The sequence below is a fragment of the Gymnoscopelus braueri genome (assembly GCF_963280865.1).
Source record: "Gymnoscopelus braueri genome assembly, chromosome: 15".
NCBI classification, from domain to species: Eukaryota; Metazoa; Chordata; class Actinopteri; order Myctophiformes; family Myctophidae; genus Gymnoscopelus; species Gymnoscopelus braueri.
The window spans coordinates 41,696,199-41,711,941 of NC_137620.1; the positions used below are offsets into that span (position 1 = coordinate 41,696,199).

Sequence of the window (15,743 nt, forward strand, 5' to 3'; positions counted from 1 at the left end):
AGAAACGGCTAATTTCAGATTTTTCATATTCCATCCTGATTGGCAAAAATTGGCTTTCAAAGTTTGCAGGAGTACTCCGTTTCGAACAAAATGCCTCAAATCATGAACACAGCATGCAATTTCCGTGAAATTTTGCTCACACATTCCCATTAGGCCGAGGAAGAAATGCCATTTGAAAATGTTCAAATCAGCCTCATGGTGGTGCTGTAACAGGCCGATTCGTGTTTTTACCTATAACTACACCGATCAGTGTAAAACTTTGTATGCACACTCTCTAGAGGCCAAGGAAAAACCTTTGCCCTGCATTTTTCACATTTGCCTTTTATAGCGCCACCAGGAGGCAGACTTATGTAAAACACATTTTTTTATATTAACTCATTCACTGCCTAGAACGACTAAAACGACTTTTGTCCTTTAAGCCTCCACTGCCAAGAACGACTAAAACGACTTAATTTTTTCCAAAAAATAAAAAATATTTTTTTTTCTTATTTATTTATTTAATTTTTAACCTAAAGACCAAGGAGATATGATTTGTTGAAGATCTAGACTCCAATCCACTTCCTTGTTAACTTAAAACTTAAACATTTTGTATCTTGGCTCCTGAGTACTTATTTTTTCTATGAAAAATCTCTGGCAGTTTGTCAAACGCAAAAATAAAAATGTTCTGGCAGTGAATGAGTTAAGCCTTCAGATTTGATCAAAATTTCACGCAAATAGGTACACATGATCTCTATAGTCATGTGATCAAGACGGATCTGTTTGATTTTTCATATTCCATCCTGATTGGCTAACATTGACATGTAATGTTTGCAGGAGTGGCCCGTTTTGAACAAAATGCCGCAAATCATGAACGCAGCGTCCGATTGTGGTGAAACTTTGAATGCACATTTGCACTACGTTGAGGAACCTTTTAACATTGGCATGTTATAGCGCCACCAGCAGGTCAAAATTAGCAAAACACATTTTTAGAACAAAATGCCTCAAATCATGCATGCAGTGTCCGATTGCCGTGCACAGCCTAGGAATAAATGGCACCCTTTTCACATTGGCCTATTATAGCGCCACCAGGAGGCCATAATAACCTACCTGACCTGGCGGAGACTTGTGCTCCGAGGAGCACTTTTTCTAGTTATGTTCTGTGCTACATGGTGTGTGTCTGTGTAGAAGGTCTTGTTTGATTTGATGTGTTTTATCTCTGATCTTGTCTGCAGTCGGTGTTATACAAAACTCTCAGCAACAGCAAAGATGTAAGTACATTTGTCTCCACTTAGATTCGAAATAAGTAATATTTTGATACAAGCATCGAATACAATGTTACTGTATTGAGAAGCACCGCAGCCTACTGCTGTATCTATCTACCAGCTCACTGTTTGCTGTTTGCTGGTCCGACCCAAACAGCACTACCCTTCATGCATTTCCTAGTGCAGTGCTTCTCAAACTTTTTCAGGTCAAGGACCCCCAAATTGTGTTTAGCCGTGGACCGACCCCCATCTGAAAATAGTTTGTGCCAGGGACCCCCTGAAGAGAAGATTTGTGTTTAAAAATATATATACTTTTCTAAAAGTTTCAAAAATGTACAAGCTTGCAGCACGAAGTGACGTGCTGTGAGCTTGTAGATCTGCTATTTTTGAATAGCCGATATTAAATTTTTCCTGGGGACCCCCTGGAACCCCCCCCAAGGACCCCTGGGGGTCCCCGGACCCCACTTTGAGAACCACTGTCCTAGTGTACATGGGTCAAAATCGGGAGGCCAGGTTTAACCCATTAAGACCTGGAACTGTGGCATTTTTAGATTTTAGCTAAAAAGCATTATTTTTCACTTTGGGCTATTCAAAAATAGCAGATATACAAGCTCATAGCGCGGCACCGAGTGCCGCGCTACGAGCTTGTAGATCTGCTATTTTTGAAAAATCGTGAAAATGGGTGCAAATCTTTGAATATATATATATTTTTAAAGCTAACATTTTTAACTCAAATCTTTGCTTCTGGGGGTCCCTGGAACAAGATATTTTGATGGGGGTCCGCGGGCAAATACATATAATTTTGGGGGTCCTTGACATGAAAAAGATTGAGCACCACTGATATAGAAACATAAGTTTTTCAGAATACTGTTGACATTTAGGAGACATGTAGAATCGGCTTCAGGTCTCAATGGGTTAAGTGGGCTCAGGTCGTACCGTAATGTGATAACAATGTTCTGAACTTTGTAGGTTTATGTGCCTGGAACCCCCTACAAGCTAAGCTTGGAAGGCCGGCTGTTGGTGGTGACGTTGAACGGCTCGGTCAGCTTGGACGTCATTAAAAAACTCATTCAGTTGGTGACGAGCGTTGCCCCAGTGAACGACTGCCTCCCCCTCGCCAACAGGGTACACGCGCACACACATGCACACACATGCACATGTAAATGCAGTGGTGGAAAAAGTACTCAAATTCATTACTTAAGTAAAAGTACCATTATTACAATATAAAAATACTCTGTTACAAGTAAAAGTCCAGAATAAAAAAATTACTTGAGTAAAAGTACAAAAGTATTGGCATCAAAATGTACTTAAAGTACCAAAAGTAAAAGTACTAAATATTTGAAAATAGCCGATCTACAAGCTCACAACGCGTCGCGATGCGACGCGTTGTGAGCTTGTAGATCTGCTATTTTCAAATAGCCTATGTATAAAATAGGATTAAAGTGGTTAATGTATGTTTCATAATATCATAGTTTATATCTGAAAAGTAACTAGTAACTAAAGTTTTCAAATAATTGTAGTGGAGTAAAAGTACAATATTTGCCTCTGAGATGTAGTGGAGTAGAAGTAAAAGTATTGGAAATTGGAAATACTCAAGTAAAGTACAAATACCTCAAAATTGTACTTAAGTACAGTACTTAAGTAAATGTACTTAATTACTTTCCACCACTGATGCACACACATGCACACGTAAATGTAAATGTCACAGTACGATTGGAGAAGCAGTCCGACTGAAAAAGGTGCACTCGTTTTCACCTTCTGAAGGTGACTTGAGCCGCGAGAGGCACCGGCGAGCGAGCTTAGGCGAGCAAGTCGCCGCGCCGAGCGTTGTGAAGTCACCTTCAGGCGACTCTGCGCCATCCGAGTTGTGTACCGATAGGGACTGAATCGTTAATCATCCTCCCCGAGATGTAATTTATTTTTTGGACGGGGACGGGGAAAGACAGACAGACAGACAGACAGACAGACAGACACAGACACACGCAGTAACAGTGTTCAGGAATCTGTTCTAGATTGCCTTGCCTGGTTAAATAAAGGTTATATATAATATACATGAGAGCACGCACGCACACACACACACACACACACACAAACAATTTGGCACTACCATACATACAGTAAACTGAAATATACCACGTATGTATGTATGTATGTATTTAGATATAGAAATATATAGATATGTGTGTGTAACAGCTATATAGACTGAAATATTAGTATACTATGTTTATATTTATAGATATAATGGCCTAAATGTGTTTCTGTCCTCTCTTTCTGTTTGTGTGTGCAGATCGTGTTTGAGATGAAGACCCACAAAGCGTATTTTGATGTCCAAAACGCTTTCCAAAATTTCCCCAAGATACCCCAGCAGCTGAAGTCAAAGCTTGGTCCACTCGCTTCCAGCTGCGATGTTACATCGTGTGTGGGACTGTTTCGCAGGTGAGCGTGGTTTCGTTATTAAACAGCGTTTTGGTGTTTTTAGTGAAACAATATGCAGAAATATGAACAATGCGGTCATCTGTCAAAAGTGGTCATTGTGGTCCTTTGATTTTAAGTGTGTATGAAAACTGAGTGCCACATGTTTGTGTGTGTGTCCTCCAGACCAGGGTTCTGCAAACTTTTTGACATGAAGTGCCATGTTTTAAATTTCTTGATGGTCAGCGTGCCATTTCAATATTAACTCATTCAGTGCCACATGACGTCTAAGACGTCATGGCCTCTGAGCGACCTGAGCGCCACGTGACGTCTAGGACGTCAAAAAAAATTCAGAACCCAATATATGATGATTTGAAGATTTGCTGCTCCATTCACTTCTTGTTTAACTTCTTACTGAAAAAGGCTGTATCTCGGCTCCTAAGCACTTTTTTTTTTACAATGAATTTTGGCTGTGGCACTCAGAACCAAACTGCCATAAATAAGAATGGCACTGAATGAGTTAAAGGAGTAGTTCAACCCAAAAAATGTTTTTTTTCTATCAATTGCACACCTCATGAAGCCTTGAATTCATGTTTTTTTTTTCTTCTCGCATTCCTAAGCCAATAATTTGATTACCGGCGGAAAGATGCTAAATGTATCCGGTAGGAGACACAAAGTAGACTCTTTGTGTCTCCTACCCGGAAATACACCCGGTCATCAAATTATTGGCTTAGGAATGATTACACTGTGCCAATGTTTGCATTGGCAATGTTGCCTACCCCTGCTCTAGACATATAGTATAGCATTGTTTAAAATGGGTGAAGTAGTGGAGGCTCAATTCAACTGCACAGACCCGGCTAATGTTTTCCCTTTTCGTCCGCTCAGCTCGGGGAGCTTCATGGCACGGGTTCGCAAATCGCAGAAACGCAGAAAGCAAGCAAGGAACAGCGAAATGGCAGACCCCTTGCCCTCTGCACTGGCCATCTGCAAACAGCTGGGACTGAACACAGGTGGTCCCAACAAACCGACCAACACTGGAGCCCCCGTGGGTCCTGGAGCCCCCGTGGGTCCTGGAGCCCCCGTCGTGGGTCCTGGAGCCCCCGTGGGTCCTGGAGCCCCCATGGGTCCTGGAGCCCCCATGGGTCCTGGAGCCCCCGTGGGTCCTGGAGCCCCCATGGGTCCTGGAGCCCCCGTGGGTCCTGGAGCCCCCATGGGTCCTGGAGCCCCCGTCAATTCTACCACATCGACAGGTACAGTAGGGCTGTCACGATTATAAATTCAAGTTGACGGTTTAATTGCCTCTCAAATCATTGCGATTAAGGATTTAATTGTGTGTTTGGCATTGAACATATGAATAAAACAAATATTTCTGTTTGCCTTTTAGGCTTCGTAATCAATAAATTGCACAGATCTGACAAATAATTAAATATACAAAGAAATGATTTAAAATAGCAGAAATAACTGATCTACAAGCTTACAACGTGTCACGAAGTGACACGTTGTAAGCTTGTAGATCAGCTATTTCTGCTATTTTAAATAAACAGTGCACGAAGTGACGCGTTGTAAACTTGTAGATCTGCTATTTCTGCTATTTTTTTTATATTTGGAAATGCATGAAAATGTTTCAACATGGAGACGATTATGGAATAATAACTGCGATTAGACGATTATGGAATAATTGTGACAGGCCTATCGACAGGTACCGACGCCTCTCCGGTGCCCGTACAGGAGGCCGTCGCCAATCCGGCCGACGCGGCTCTCAACGACCCGCCCACAACCGAAGTCACCGGAGCCCCCCCCGTCGGTGCTACCGCGTCGACGGGCACCACCAGCCCCTCTCCGGTGGTGCCCGTGCAGGCCGACGACGCCAAACGGGCCGACGCCGTTCTCAGCGACCCTCCTCCCAACGCCGGAGCTCCTAGAGCACCTGGGTCCCCCGTCAGCTCCACCGCGTCGACGGACTCCGTCCTCGCTCCGGGGCGCGCTGCTGCGCAGGCCGACGGCAAAGCGGCGCCCGAACTCCTCCCCCCGATGAACGACGACATGTTCAGAGTTCTGACCGCCGCTCTTCGAGAGCGCCGCCAGACCAGAGAGAGGCAGGGGACAGAGGTGAGCTGTGATGTAGAAAACGGGTGTTAAAGTTCAGTACAATGCAACCCAGACAAGTTCCTCCTGTGTGCAAACCTAATATAAAGGAATCTGTCTCTGATGGATTTCCATTCATTTTGACTCCAGAGAAGACACTGTCGATGCTGTTTGTCTATCGGTGGAGAGGTTTAGGGCAGCTGAGAGAGAGATGAAGCAAGGACCCCCTCTATATTGTATAAAATTGTGTTGCAGATTAAACTATTTTTTAAAAACTTGGTTTGCTCTTTTTCCCTCTACACCTATACCTCTTTGCCAAAAATAACAGATCTACAAGCTCACAACGCCTCGCAGCGCGAGGTGTTGTGGGCTTGTAGATCGGCTATTTTGGGCCAAAGTTCTTCTCAGAAATGGGACGCTAGTGGTTAATGTAAAAAAATATCATCACACAAAGATTTGGCTGCCCCCCTGTAGTAACTCTGTGGACCCCCTAGTGGTCCCGGACCCCTTGTTGAAGACCCCTGATTTGGGGTATAGGCCCAAGAGTGGCCTTCATGAATCATTATACTTGGCCTTGACGTGTGTGTGTGTGTGTGTGTGTGTGTGTGTGTGTGTGTGTGTGTGTGTGTGTGTGTGTGTGTGTGTGTGTCAAAAGAACCTCAGTTAGGATTAGGGATTGAGTTTAGGATTAGATTTAGGGTTCGGTTTTAAGTTTATTTTATGCTTCTAATCCCTTCCTTCCCATTCTATGCCCCCTCATTCTATTCTATTGTTTCTCATTACATACCTTCTCATTCAATGATTTTCCATCTCATTATATTGTGCAATTTTTTCCCTCATTCTGTTCCTTTCTCCTCCCTCTCCCAGACCTCATCGTCCTCCACCGCCCATCACGAGGAGAGGAGTGACTCCTCCACCGGTCGCACCAGGAGCAGCCACGGCCCTTCCTCCTCCGAGGAGGGCTTCCGCTCGCCTCCCTCACCACAGCCTTCCTCCAGGAGAACGCACGGCTCCCACTCCTCGTCGTCCCGAAGGAGCAGACGAGACCAGAGTCCCCCTTCAAAGAGACGGAGGAGAGAGGAGGAGGAGGAGGAGAAAGATGCTGGAAGGGTTAGTGTTTTGGATCGGTTCATTTCATCAACAACTAGGGCTAGCTATTGGCACGCTCCTCATGATAATATGTGTGCATCAGATATCCTGATACATGCAACATGTAACATGATTTGCAAAGAGAAAAAAGAAGAGCTGCAGGGATCATTCAGTGGCTCTGATAGATAGGTGCTCTTTGGTGACACAGGTAGGAACATATGAACAAAACAAAAAAAACCTGGCAACACGAGTTGCCAGGTTCTGGAAAGAAACAAGCATCCAGTGTTAAATCGTTCGCCATTAACGGTGGGCTCGCAAGAAGTTTCAGCGCATGTTTGACTATCATGAGACTCCACAATGACTAGCAGTAGAGAAAAAAACAACTTTGCATCGGTTATAATAGACGAATCTCCCTAACCCACGCGCTCCCATTATGACAACGGAGGGGGTTTAAAAAATGACGACAGGGGAATTTTCTATGGAAAAAAAGAACGCCACTTTTCACGTCGGTAGGTGAGTAACGAGACATCAAAGACAACACTTAATTTGTCCGGTATTCTCCTTTAAGTGAAAAAATATATCATTTATTTAGAGCAGGGCTACTCAACTTAAGATGGCTCAGGGGCCACTCAGCAAAATACCAAAAGTCCAAGGGGCCGCAAGCTAAAAATGACGGTCCTATTTTGGATTTTTCGATTTTGTAACACACACTACGCATTGTTATTGTTATAAGAAAATGTACATTTTTACATCATATTCTTTTCACTGTTTATTTTGTGTGTATGTCCAGTGGCATCAGTTCAGCAAAAGCTAAGGTATGGCAAGGTTAGGGTTGCCAACTCCCCCAGAGTTTGAAATAAGGGACACCTACCCTGGGCAAAGCTAAAACTATGCATTATACCTGTAACAATTGATGTTTGTTTTTGAAAAAACTTTTAGCAACCCATATATTTGAACGGAAATGTATATTTTTATCCTGTGCTTTTTTTTTTTTTTTTTTTTTACCATGAGGGGCCGCCAAGACGCTGCGTTGGGGCCGCATGCGGCCCGCGGGCCGCGGGTTGAGTAGCGCTGATTTAGAGCAAGGCAAAAAAATATTACCAACGCGTTTCGACCTAGAAAGTCTTCATCAGGGTCTGTCTCTCATGTTACAATTTGCGTTACGATACATTGCAATGCAGTATTTACTGAAAATGTCAAAATAGGGCTGAAAATGCAACCAGGTGCATAGCACATTGGTAAACTAATACAGTAGTATTATGTTAGAGGTGTGCATTGGCACTGCCCTCACGATTCAATTCGATTACGATTCACCAGGTAACTATTTGATTTGATTCGATTCTACTATGCATCGCGCGATGCATCACACTTTTCTATATTACTGCACAACATGGCAAATCTTTCATCAGTCAATACAAGCAGTCAGGTATACTGAACAACATATTTTATTTAGAATTATATTATATATAACATATAACTATATTTAGGCTATAATCGATTATGTCAGGTTGCTGCATCGATGAAGAATTGTGCACGGCCGAATCGCGATGCATTGCTGAATCGATATTTTTTGACACTACTAGTATATGTACAACGATAAATGATTATTTTAGCTGAGCAGGTTTCCCCTTGAAATAGAATGAACCTGTACTAAAAATAATAGTATCCTTCTAAATCAACTGTTGTTTGACTGCCAGCCAACTAGACAATTTCAGGGCCACCCCCCAGATTATGGGATATAAACAGCCCCAACACTAATGTGTGAGCGTCAGGATGTTGACTATTCAATCAATGATGATGATGACGATATCATTTCTCCACATTTTACAGGGCTTGCATTCCATGGCTGACCAGACCTTCATCCCAGATGACTTTGGAGAGTTTGTCACCGTGGATGAGATTGGATATGTGGAGGACGAAAGCACTTTCTGTCTTTCCGAGGCTGAAGAACAGGCGGAGAAAACCCCTACGCCTGCCTCACCCACAAAACAAAACGAGTCAAGCCACGACTCTAGATTAACTTCGATTTCTCTGGAAACTCAGGACCCGTCTACAACCACCCCATCCACCACCACCACCCTCTCTTCTCCATCCTCCTCCACCCTCGCCAAGTCCTCCACTTCTGCTGAAACCCTTTCCTCCCACATCGCTCCTAAATCACCACAGAGAAAGACGCCTACAGCTCAAAGTAAATCGGCCGCCAATGTCGAAGAGGTCAAACCGAATCCGCCCCGTCGTAGCACGCGTTCATCCACCCACACTAATACTAAAGCCACAAAAGTGAAAGACACGGCAGAGCCTCTCGGTGTCCCAATCACAGAGGGAGTAGTTGCAACGCCTGACCACACAGTGTCAGCAGAGAGCCCTGCAGTGAAGGGTGCCGTGTCAGAGACGACCAGGGAAACCTCATCAGAGGCACATCCCTCCCTGCATGGAGAGGGGGAAGGAGAGAGAAGCCAAGCTAAGAATGACTCGCCTCGTGAACACCAAAGCAGTGCCTTGTCCTCCCTTAAGCCTGGCATCGACAAAGACCGCCTCAGAACAGAGCCAGATGAATCTAGCGAGGAGGGGAAAGACACAGGTGACGAAAAACCTGAAAGTGAAAAAGAAAATTTCCAAATTCTCGATTCAGTGGAGAACCAGGCAGATGAGGTGACTGGCCGTCTTGGGGACAGCGGTGGTGCACCAGAAAGCCAGCAGTCTGAATCAGAAGACCCGTCTTCACACGAGGGGCCCTATCAGGTTTTAGACAGTGTCACAGGGGAAGACAAGACAGAAGAAGGCACGGGTCAAATTGACATGAAGGATTCTTTCCAAGTGTTAGACTGTATTGAAGAAGATCTAACGGCTATGGACGAAGACGCAGAAATGCATCTACCTAATGAAGATTTGTATCGCATAATAGACTCGTGTGACGATAAGCCTTCAGACGTAGATGGTAAGCGGTCTGCTCAAGGTAGTGGATTAAATCAAGATAGCCAGATGCCCAAAGACGACGTTCTCCAGAACGTAGATTCTGCTGAGGTCCAGACTCTCAAAGCCAGGGATCCCAAAAACAAAGATGTCGACGTTCTCAAGCCAGAGCCTTTCCAGGTGTTGGATTCTGTTGATGATCAAATCCCAACAGAAGACATGGGCCAGAAACCTGGAACACCAAGTAGCCAGACAGTTGACACTAGTCAGACAGAAGAGGAAGAAGACACATTCCAGGTAATAGACTCAGTCGACAACTACTCGGATACTGAAGACTCAGAGAAAACCAATAAGGGAAGACAAACCAGGACACAGGGCAGAACGGCTGCAAACGACAAACCAACAAAGAAGACTGGGGCCACTACGGCGGCATCCAGAAATGAAAGGAAAGGTAAAACGTCAGAGAGAGTGTCCCAAAGAGGGCACACCCCACTGAAGAAGGTTGACACCACAAAGGAATTAAGCAGAGAGGAGGGAGATACATATGAGGTCGTAGATTCTTTTGAAGAGGAACCAAGTAGACACTGTCAAACCCCTGAACAACCTAGCAGAGGGAAGGACAAAAGAATAAGTACGAGAACGGCTGAGAAGGATGACAAGCGGACCAGGAAGGGCAAGACCATTGCAGAAATGACAGAAAAAGAGGAGGAGGATGAAGTAGAAGAGCCCTCGTATCAAATTATAGATTCCACTGAGGACGATCAAATCAGCAGCAACCTGACAGCGGGCCAGAAGGAAGAAAATAAAAAAGATGATAAACCAAGCATGAAGAACAGCGATGCCTCTGCAGCGTCCGAAACACAGGAAGAGCCTGAAGACAAGGAGGAAGAGGAGCCTACCTACCAGATCGTCGATTCCTTCGAGGACGAGCAAAACGAGCACGTCTCACACTCAGAAGGTTCTGGCAGAGGAAAGCGAGGGAGTAGGATGGCAAGAGACGACAAACACGGTAATGCCAAGGTGTCAAAAAATGAGGACAAATCCACAAAGAAGAGTGAGGTTGCTACGAGACAGTCCCAGAGAAGGAAAAGCGAAAGAACAGCGAAGACAAAAATAGATGTCTCCGATTCTGTGGAGAACAAAGGACTTGATGATGACGTAACCGCCACTGAAGGGACTCCCGCCGAACAACAACCCAAAAGGGGAACGAGAACCAGCAAGCCAGACCAAACCAAAATGAATAAAAAGGACGATGTGCCATCAAAGACGAAAAACGACGCCCCTGTCAGAGAACCAGAGGAGGGAGCAGGAGAAAACCAGGAGGAGGAACAGGAAGATGTGTATCGTGTGGTCGATTCCGTGGAAGACGAGGCGCTTGCCGATGACGTCACTGCCACTGAACCACCTCCCAGCAGAGGAAAGACGGCAAGAACCGGCAAGAAAGATGCCAAAATGTCTCCAAAGGATGACGCTCCTACAAAGAAGAACACCCCTGTCAGAGAATCCGAGGAGAAGACGAGAGTAGAAAGCGAGAGAGAGGAGGAACAGGATGCTACGTATCAAGTTGTCGACTCTGTGGGAGACGAGGCGGTTCCTGACAATATGACCGCCGCCGAGGAGACCGCTACCGAACAACGGCCCAGAAGAGGAACGAGATCCAGCAAGAAAGACAAAATGACTGAAAAGGATGAAGCTCCTACCAAGAAGAACGACGTCCCTGTCGGAGAATCTGAAGAGAAATTGGAAGGAGAGGACGAACAGGATGCTACGTATCAAGTTGTCGACTCTGTGGGAGACGAGGCGGTTCCTGACAGTATAACTGTTGCTGAGGAAACAACTACCAAACAACGGCCCAGAAGAGGAAGGCTGGCAGGATCCAGCCAGAAAAATTACAAAATGTCTGGAAAGGATGAAGCTCCTACGAAGAAGAATGATGCTCCTGTCGGAGAATCTGAGGAAAAGGTGGAAGGAGAACGCGAGGACGAACAGGATGCTACATACGAAGTTGTCGATTCTGTGGGAGACGAGGCGGTTCCTGACAATATAACCGCCGCCGAGGAGACAGCTACCGAACAACGGCCCAGAAGAGGAACAAGAACCAGCAAGAAAGACGACACCAAGACCACTAAAAAGGACAACATACCATCGAAGATGAAGGGTGATGCCCCTCTCAGAGAACCAGAAGGGAGAGGAGAAAAAGAGGAGGAGGAACAGGAGGATACGTATCATGTAGTCGATTCCGTGGAAGACGAGGTGCTCGATGATGTCATCACTGCCACCGAACAACGACCCAGAAAAGGAAGGATGGCAGGATCCAGCCAGAAAGATGACAAAATGACTGAAAAGAATGAAGCTCCTACGAAGACAAATGATGCCCCTGTCGGAGAATCCGAGGGAGAACGCGAAAGAGAGGACGAACAGGATGCTACGTATCAAGTTGTCGACTCTGTGGGAGACGAGGCGGTTCCTGACAATATAACTGCCGCCGAGGAGACTTCTACCGAACAACGACCCAGAAGAGGAACGAGAACCAGCAAGAAAGACGACGCTAAGACCACTAAGAAGGACGACATGCCATTGAAGATGGAGAGTGATGCCCCTGTCGGAGACTCAGAGGAGAAATTGGAAGGAGAACACGAAAGAGAGGACGAACAGGATGCTACGTATCAAGTTGTCGATTCTGTGGGAGACGAGGCGTTTCCGGACGATGTAACCGCCGCTGAGGAGACTGCCACCGAACAACGGCCCAGAAGAGGAAGAAGATCTAGCCAGAAATATGTCAAAATCACTGAAAAGGATGAAGCGCCTACGAAGAAAAATGATGTCCCTCTCGGAGAATCCGAAGAGAAATTGGAAGGAGAACGCGAAAGAGAGGACGAACAGGATGCTACGTATCAAGTTGTCGATTCTGTTGGAGACGAGGCTGTTCCTGACAATATAACCGCCGCTGAGGAGACTGCTACCGAACAACGACCCAGAAGAGGAGCGAGAAACAGCAAGAAAGACGACGCCAAGACCACAAAAAAGGACGAGATGCCATCGAAGATGGAGAGTGATGCCTCTGTCGGAGAATCTGAGGAAAAGGTGGAAGGAGAACGCGAAGGAGAGGACGAACAGGATGCTACATATCAAGTTGTCGATTCTGTGGGAGACGAGGCTGTTCCTGACAATATAACCTCCGCTGAGGAGACTGCTACCGAACAACGACCCAGAAGAGGAGCGAGAACCAGCCAGAAAGATGACAAAATGTCTGAAAAGGATGAAGCTCCTACGAATGATGCTCCTGTCGGAGAATCCGAGGATAAGGTGGAAGGAGAAGGCGAGGAGGAACAGGAGGCTACATACGAAGTCGTCGATTCTGTGGGAGACGAGACGCTTCGCGATGACGCGATCGCCGCTGAGGAGACTGCCGCTGAACAGCGAACCAGAAGAGGAACGAGAACCAGAAAGAAAGATGCCAAAATGTCTCAAAAAGATGACGCTCCTGCCGTTGAATCCGAGGAGAAAGTGGGAAGAGAAAGCGAAAGAGAGGAGGAACAGGAGGCTACGTATCAAGTTGTGGATTCTGTGGAAGACGAGACGCCTCCTGAGGAGAGCGTCACGCCACGGCCCAGAAGAGGAGTGAGGACGAGAACTAACAAGAGAGACCACGCCAAAACCACAGAGAGGAACGCCACGCCACCAAAGAAGAGTGACTCCGGAGAACTGGATGAGAAGGAGGGAGGAGATGAAAGAGAAAAAGAGGCAGATGAAGACGCGACTGTCTCCACCGGCGCTGATACAGGGTCCTCCAAAAAACAAAAGAAAGAACGGAAAACAACCGAGGAAGAAGATGAAGAAGAAGAAGGAATTGAGGTGAGGCCTGGCGACCTGGACAGCCTGGACGAAGTGAGTGACGAAGAGGAGAATTACCCCGACGACACGGCATACGAGGAGGAGCTGAGCAGACAGAAAGCTGCCACAATGTGGAAACAAGTGGAGAGAAGTGAGAGGGAGAAGGACAGAGAACGGTGGAAACAACTGGAGAGAAGTGAGAGCGAACGGGAGCGGAGGAGGAGCAAAGACAGGGAGGAGCGAGAGAAGGAGCGAGAGAGGGGTAGCAGCCGCAGTAGCACCCGCAGCAGAGGAGCAGGCGGCGGTGATGGAGAGAGGAAGAGAGGGAGAGAACGGGAGGAGGAAGAGGGAGAGAGGAAGAGAGCAAGAGAACAACAGGAGGAGGAGGAGGAGATGGGTCTTGTGACCCTGGATGAGGTGGGGGCAGACGAGCCCGGAGAAGGGGATGAGGAAGAGGAGAGGCAGGGGGACAGTGAGAATGAAGAAGGGATGACGGAGGGAGATCTCCAGGCGCTGGTCACTCTGGACGAGATCGTAGATGAGGAAGAGGAGCAGAAGTGTACAGAGGTGGAGCCACGCCCCTTGGAGCCCTGTCCTTCCGACCATAAGGATGAAACAGAAGACCCCTTCAACCCAGAGGTAAGGTTTTGTTTTGAAATGATTCGGTCACTTTTTACTTAGCTTCATGCAACGTTTTCTATCTTTGTTTCCTTCTAGATCAGGGGTCTTCAACAGGGGGTCCTCAGAGGTACTACAGGGGGTCCACCACTGATAGGATCATTGTTTGTTACATTAACCACTTGAACCCTAGCATCCCAATAACAAGTAGACTTGGTAACCTGGCTGTAGAAAGTAACACCACAGTAAAGAACCTGGGGGTGATTATCGATTCTGAATTGAATTTCAATACACACATTAATCATGTCACCAAGATTGCTTTCTTTCATCTTAGAAATATTGCGCGAATTAGAGACTATCTGTCGTTAGACGATGCAAAAACGCTGATTCACGCTTTTGTTTTCTCTCGGCTTGATTACTGCAACGCACTCTACTCTGGCCTGCCAAAGAAAACAACTGACAGATTACAACTTGTTCAAAATGCGGCAGCCAGAATTTTAACTAAAACCAGGATGAGAGAACATATCACTCCAGTTCTAGCTTCACTACACTGGCTCCCGGTTGTTTTTAGGATTGATTTTAAAATTCTTTTAATAGTTTATAAAGCTCTAAATGGTCTGGCACCTTCCTACCTCTCTGACTGCCTAGAGAGATATGTTCCAAACCGGGCCCTCAGGTCTTCAAGTGCTGACCTGCTCGAGGTGCCTACAATGACATATAAAAAATACGGTGAAGCAGCATTCTGCTTTTACGGACCGACAGTGTGGAATAAACTCCCATTACACTTAAGACAGGCAGCCTCTGTCGATAGCTTTAAAGCACAGCTCAAGACCTATTACTTCACTCTTGCTTTTAGCTGATTCTTTGGTTGATTTTTAATTCCTCACTGTATTCCCTATTTTAATGTTGTTTTATGCCTTTGCTTTTGCCTTTGCTTTTATTTTATTTTATTTTATTTTTGTTTGCTTTATTGTTAAATTGGTTCTAACTGTAATTGTATTCTTGCTCTGTAAAGCACTTTGAGCTGCATTTCATGTCATGAAAGGTGCTATACAAATAAAGTTTATTATTATTATTATTATTATTCTTGTGAGCTTGTAGATCGGCTATTTTCGGCAAAGAGAGGGGAAAAAAGAGCAGACCAAGTACAGAGTGAAAGTTTGCTAAGTATTGACGGTTTAAGTCGTTAAATGTCTGAAAATACACATTAACATGAATCCAACATCTATGAAAAGCTTAAATCTGCGACACAATTTTATGTAATATGTAGTGGGGGTCCCTGCTTCATCTCGCTCTCAGAGATGGGGTCCTTGACTGAAAACGTTCAAGACCCTTGCTTCCTCTGTTCTGGGTTCTTTCTCCATTTCTCAGCACAGCTCTCTGAATTGCCAATTTCAAGTTACTTTATTGGCAAGTGAAACCATGAGTGGCCATTCAAATGAAAGCATAGCAGTTACAAAACAAATACATATCAAACACAACAATTACATTGAAGAATCTAAGATAAGAGCAATTATGTGTGCTATGTGGATACTGTAGGCTATTCTCAGT

At 45.5% G+C, this 15,743-nt stretch overlaps 1 protein-coding gene across 1 annotated transcript in view; it reads left to right on the top strand.

Moving 5' to 3' along the window:
• The window catches only part of LOC308102062 (uncharacterized protein), a 54,009-nt gene that overhangs the window by 33,933 nt on the left and 4,333 nt on the right, over positions 1 to 15,743 (top strand). The window contains exons 22-28 of the mRNA XM_080451652.1: positions 1,212 to 1,247; positions 2,211 to 2,366; positions 3,529 to 3,677; positions 4,539 to 4,903; positions 5,341 to 5,762; positions 6,606 to 6,848; positions 8,658 to 14,213. Coding sequence (XP_080307778.1) covers positions 1,212 to 1,247; positions 2,211 to 2,366; positions 3,529 to 3,677; positions 4,539 to 4,903; positions 5,341 to 5,762; positions 6,606 to 6,848; positions 8,658 to 14,213 — 6,927 coding nt within the window. The remainder of the gene's footprint in view (positions 1 to 1,211; positions 1,248 to 2,210; positions 2,367 to 3,528; positions 3,678 to 4,538; positions 4,904 to 5,340; positions 5,763 to 6,605; positions 6,849 to 8,657; positions 14,214 to 15,743) is intronic.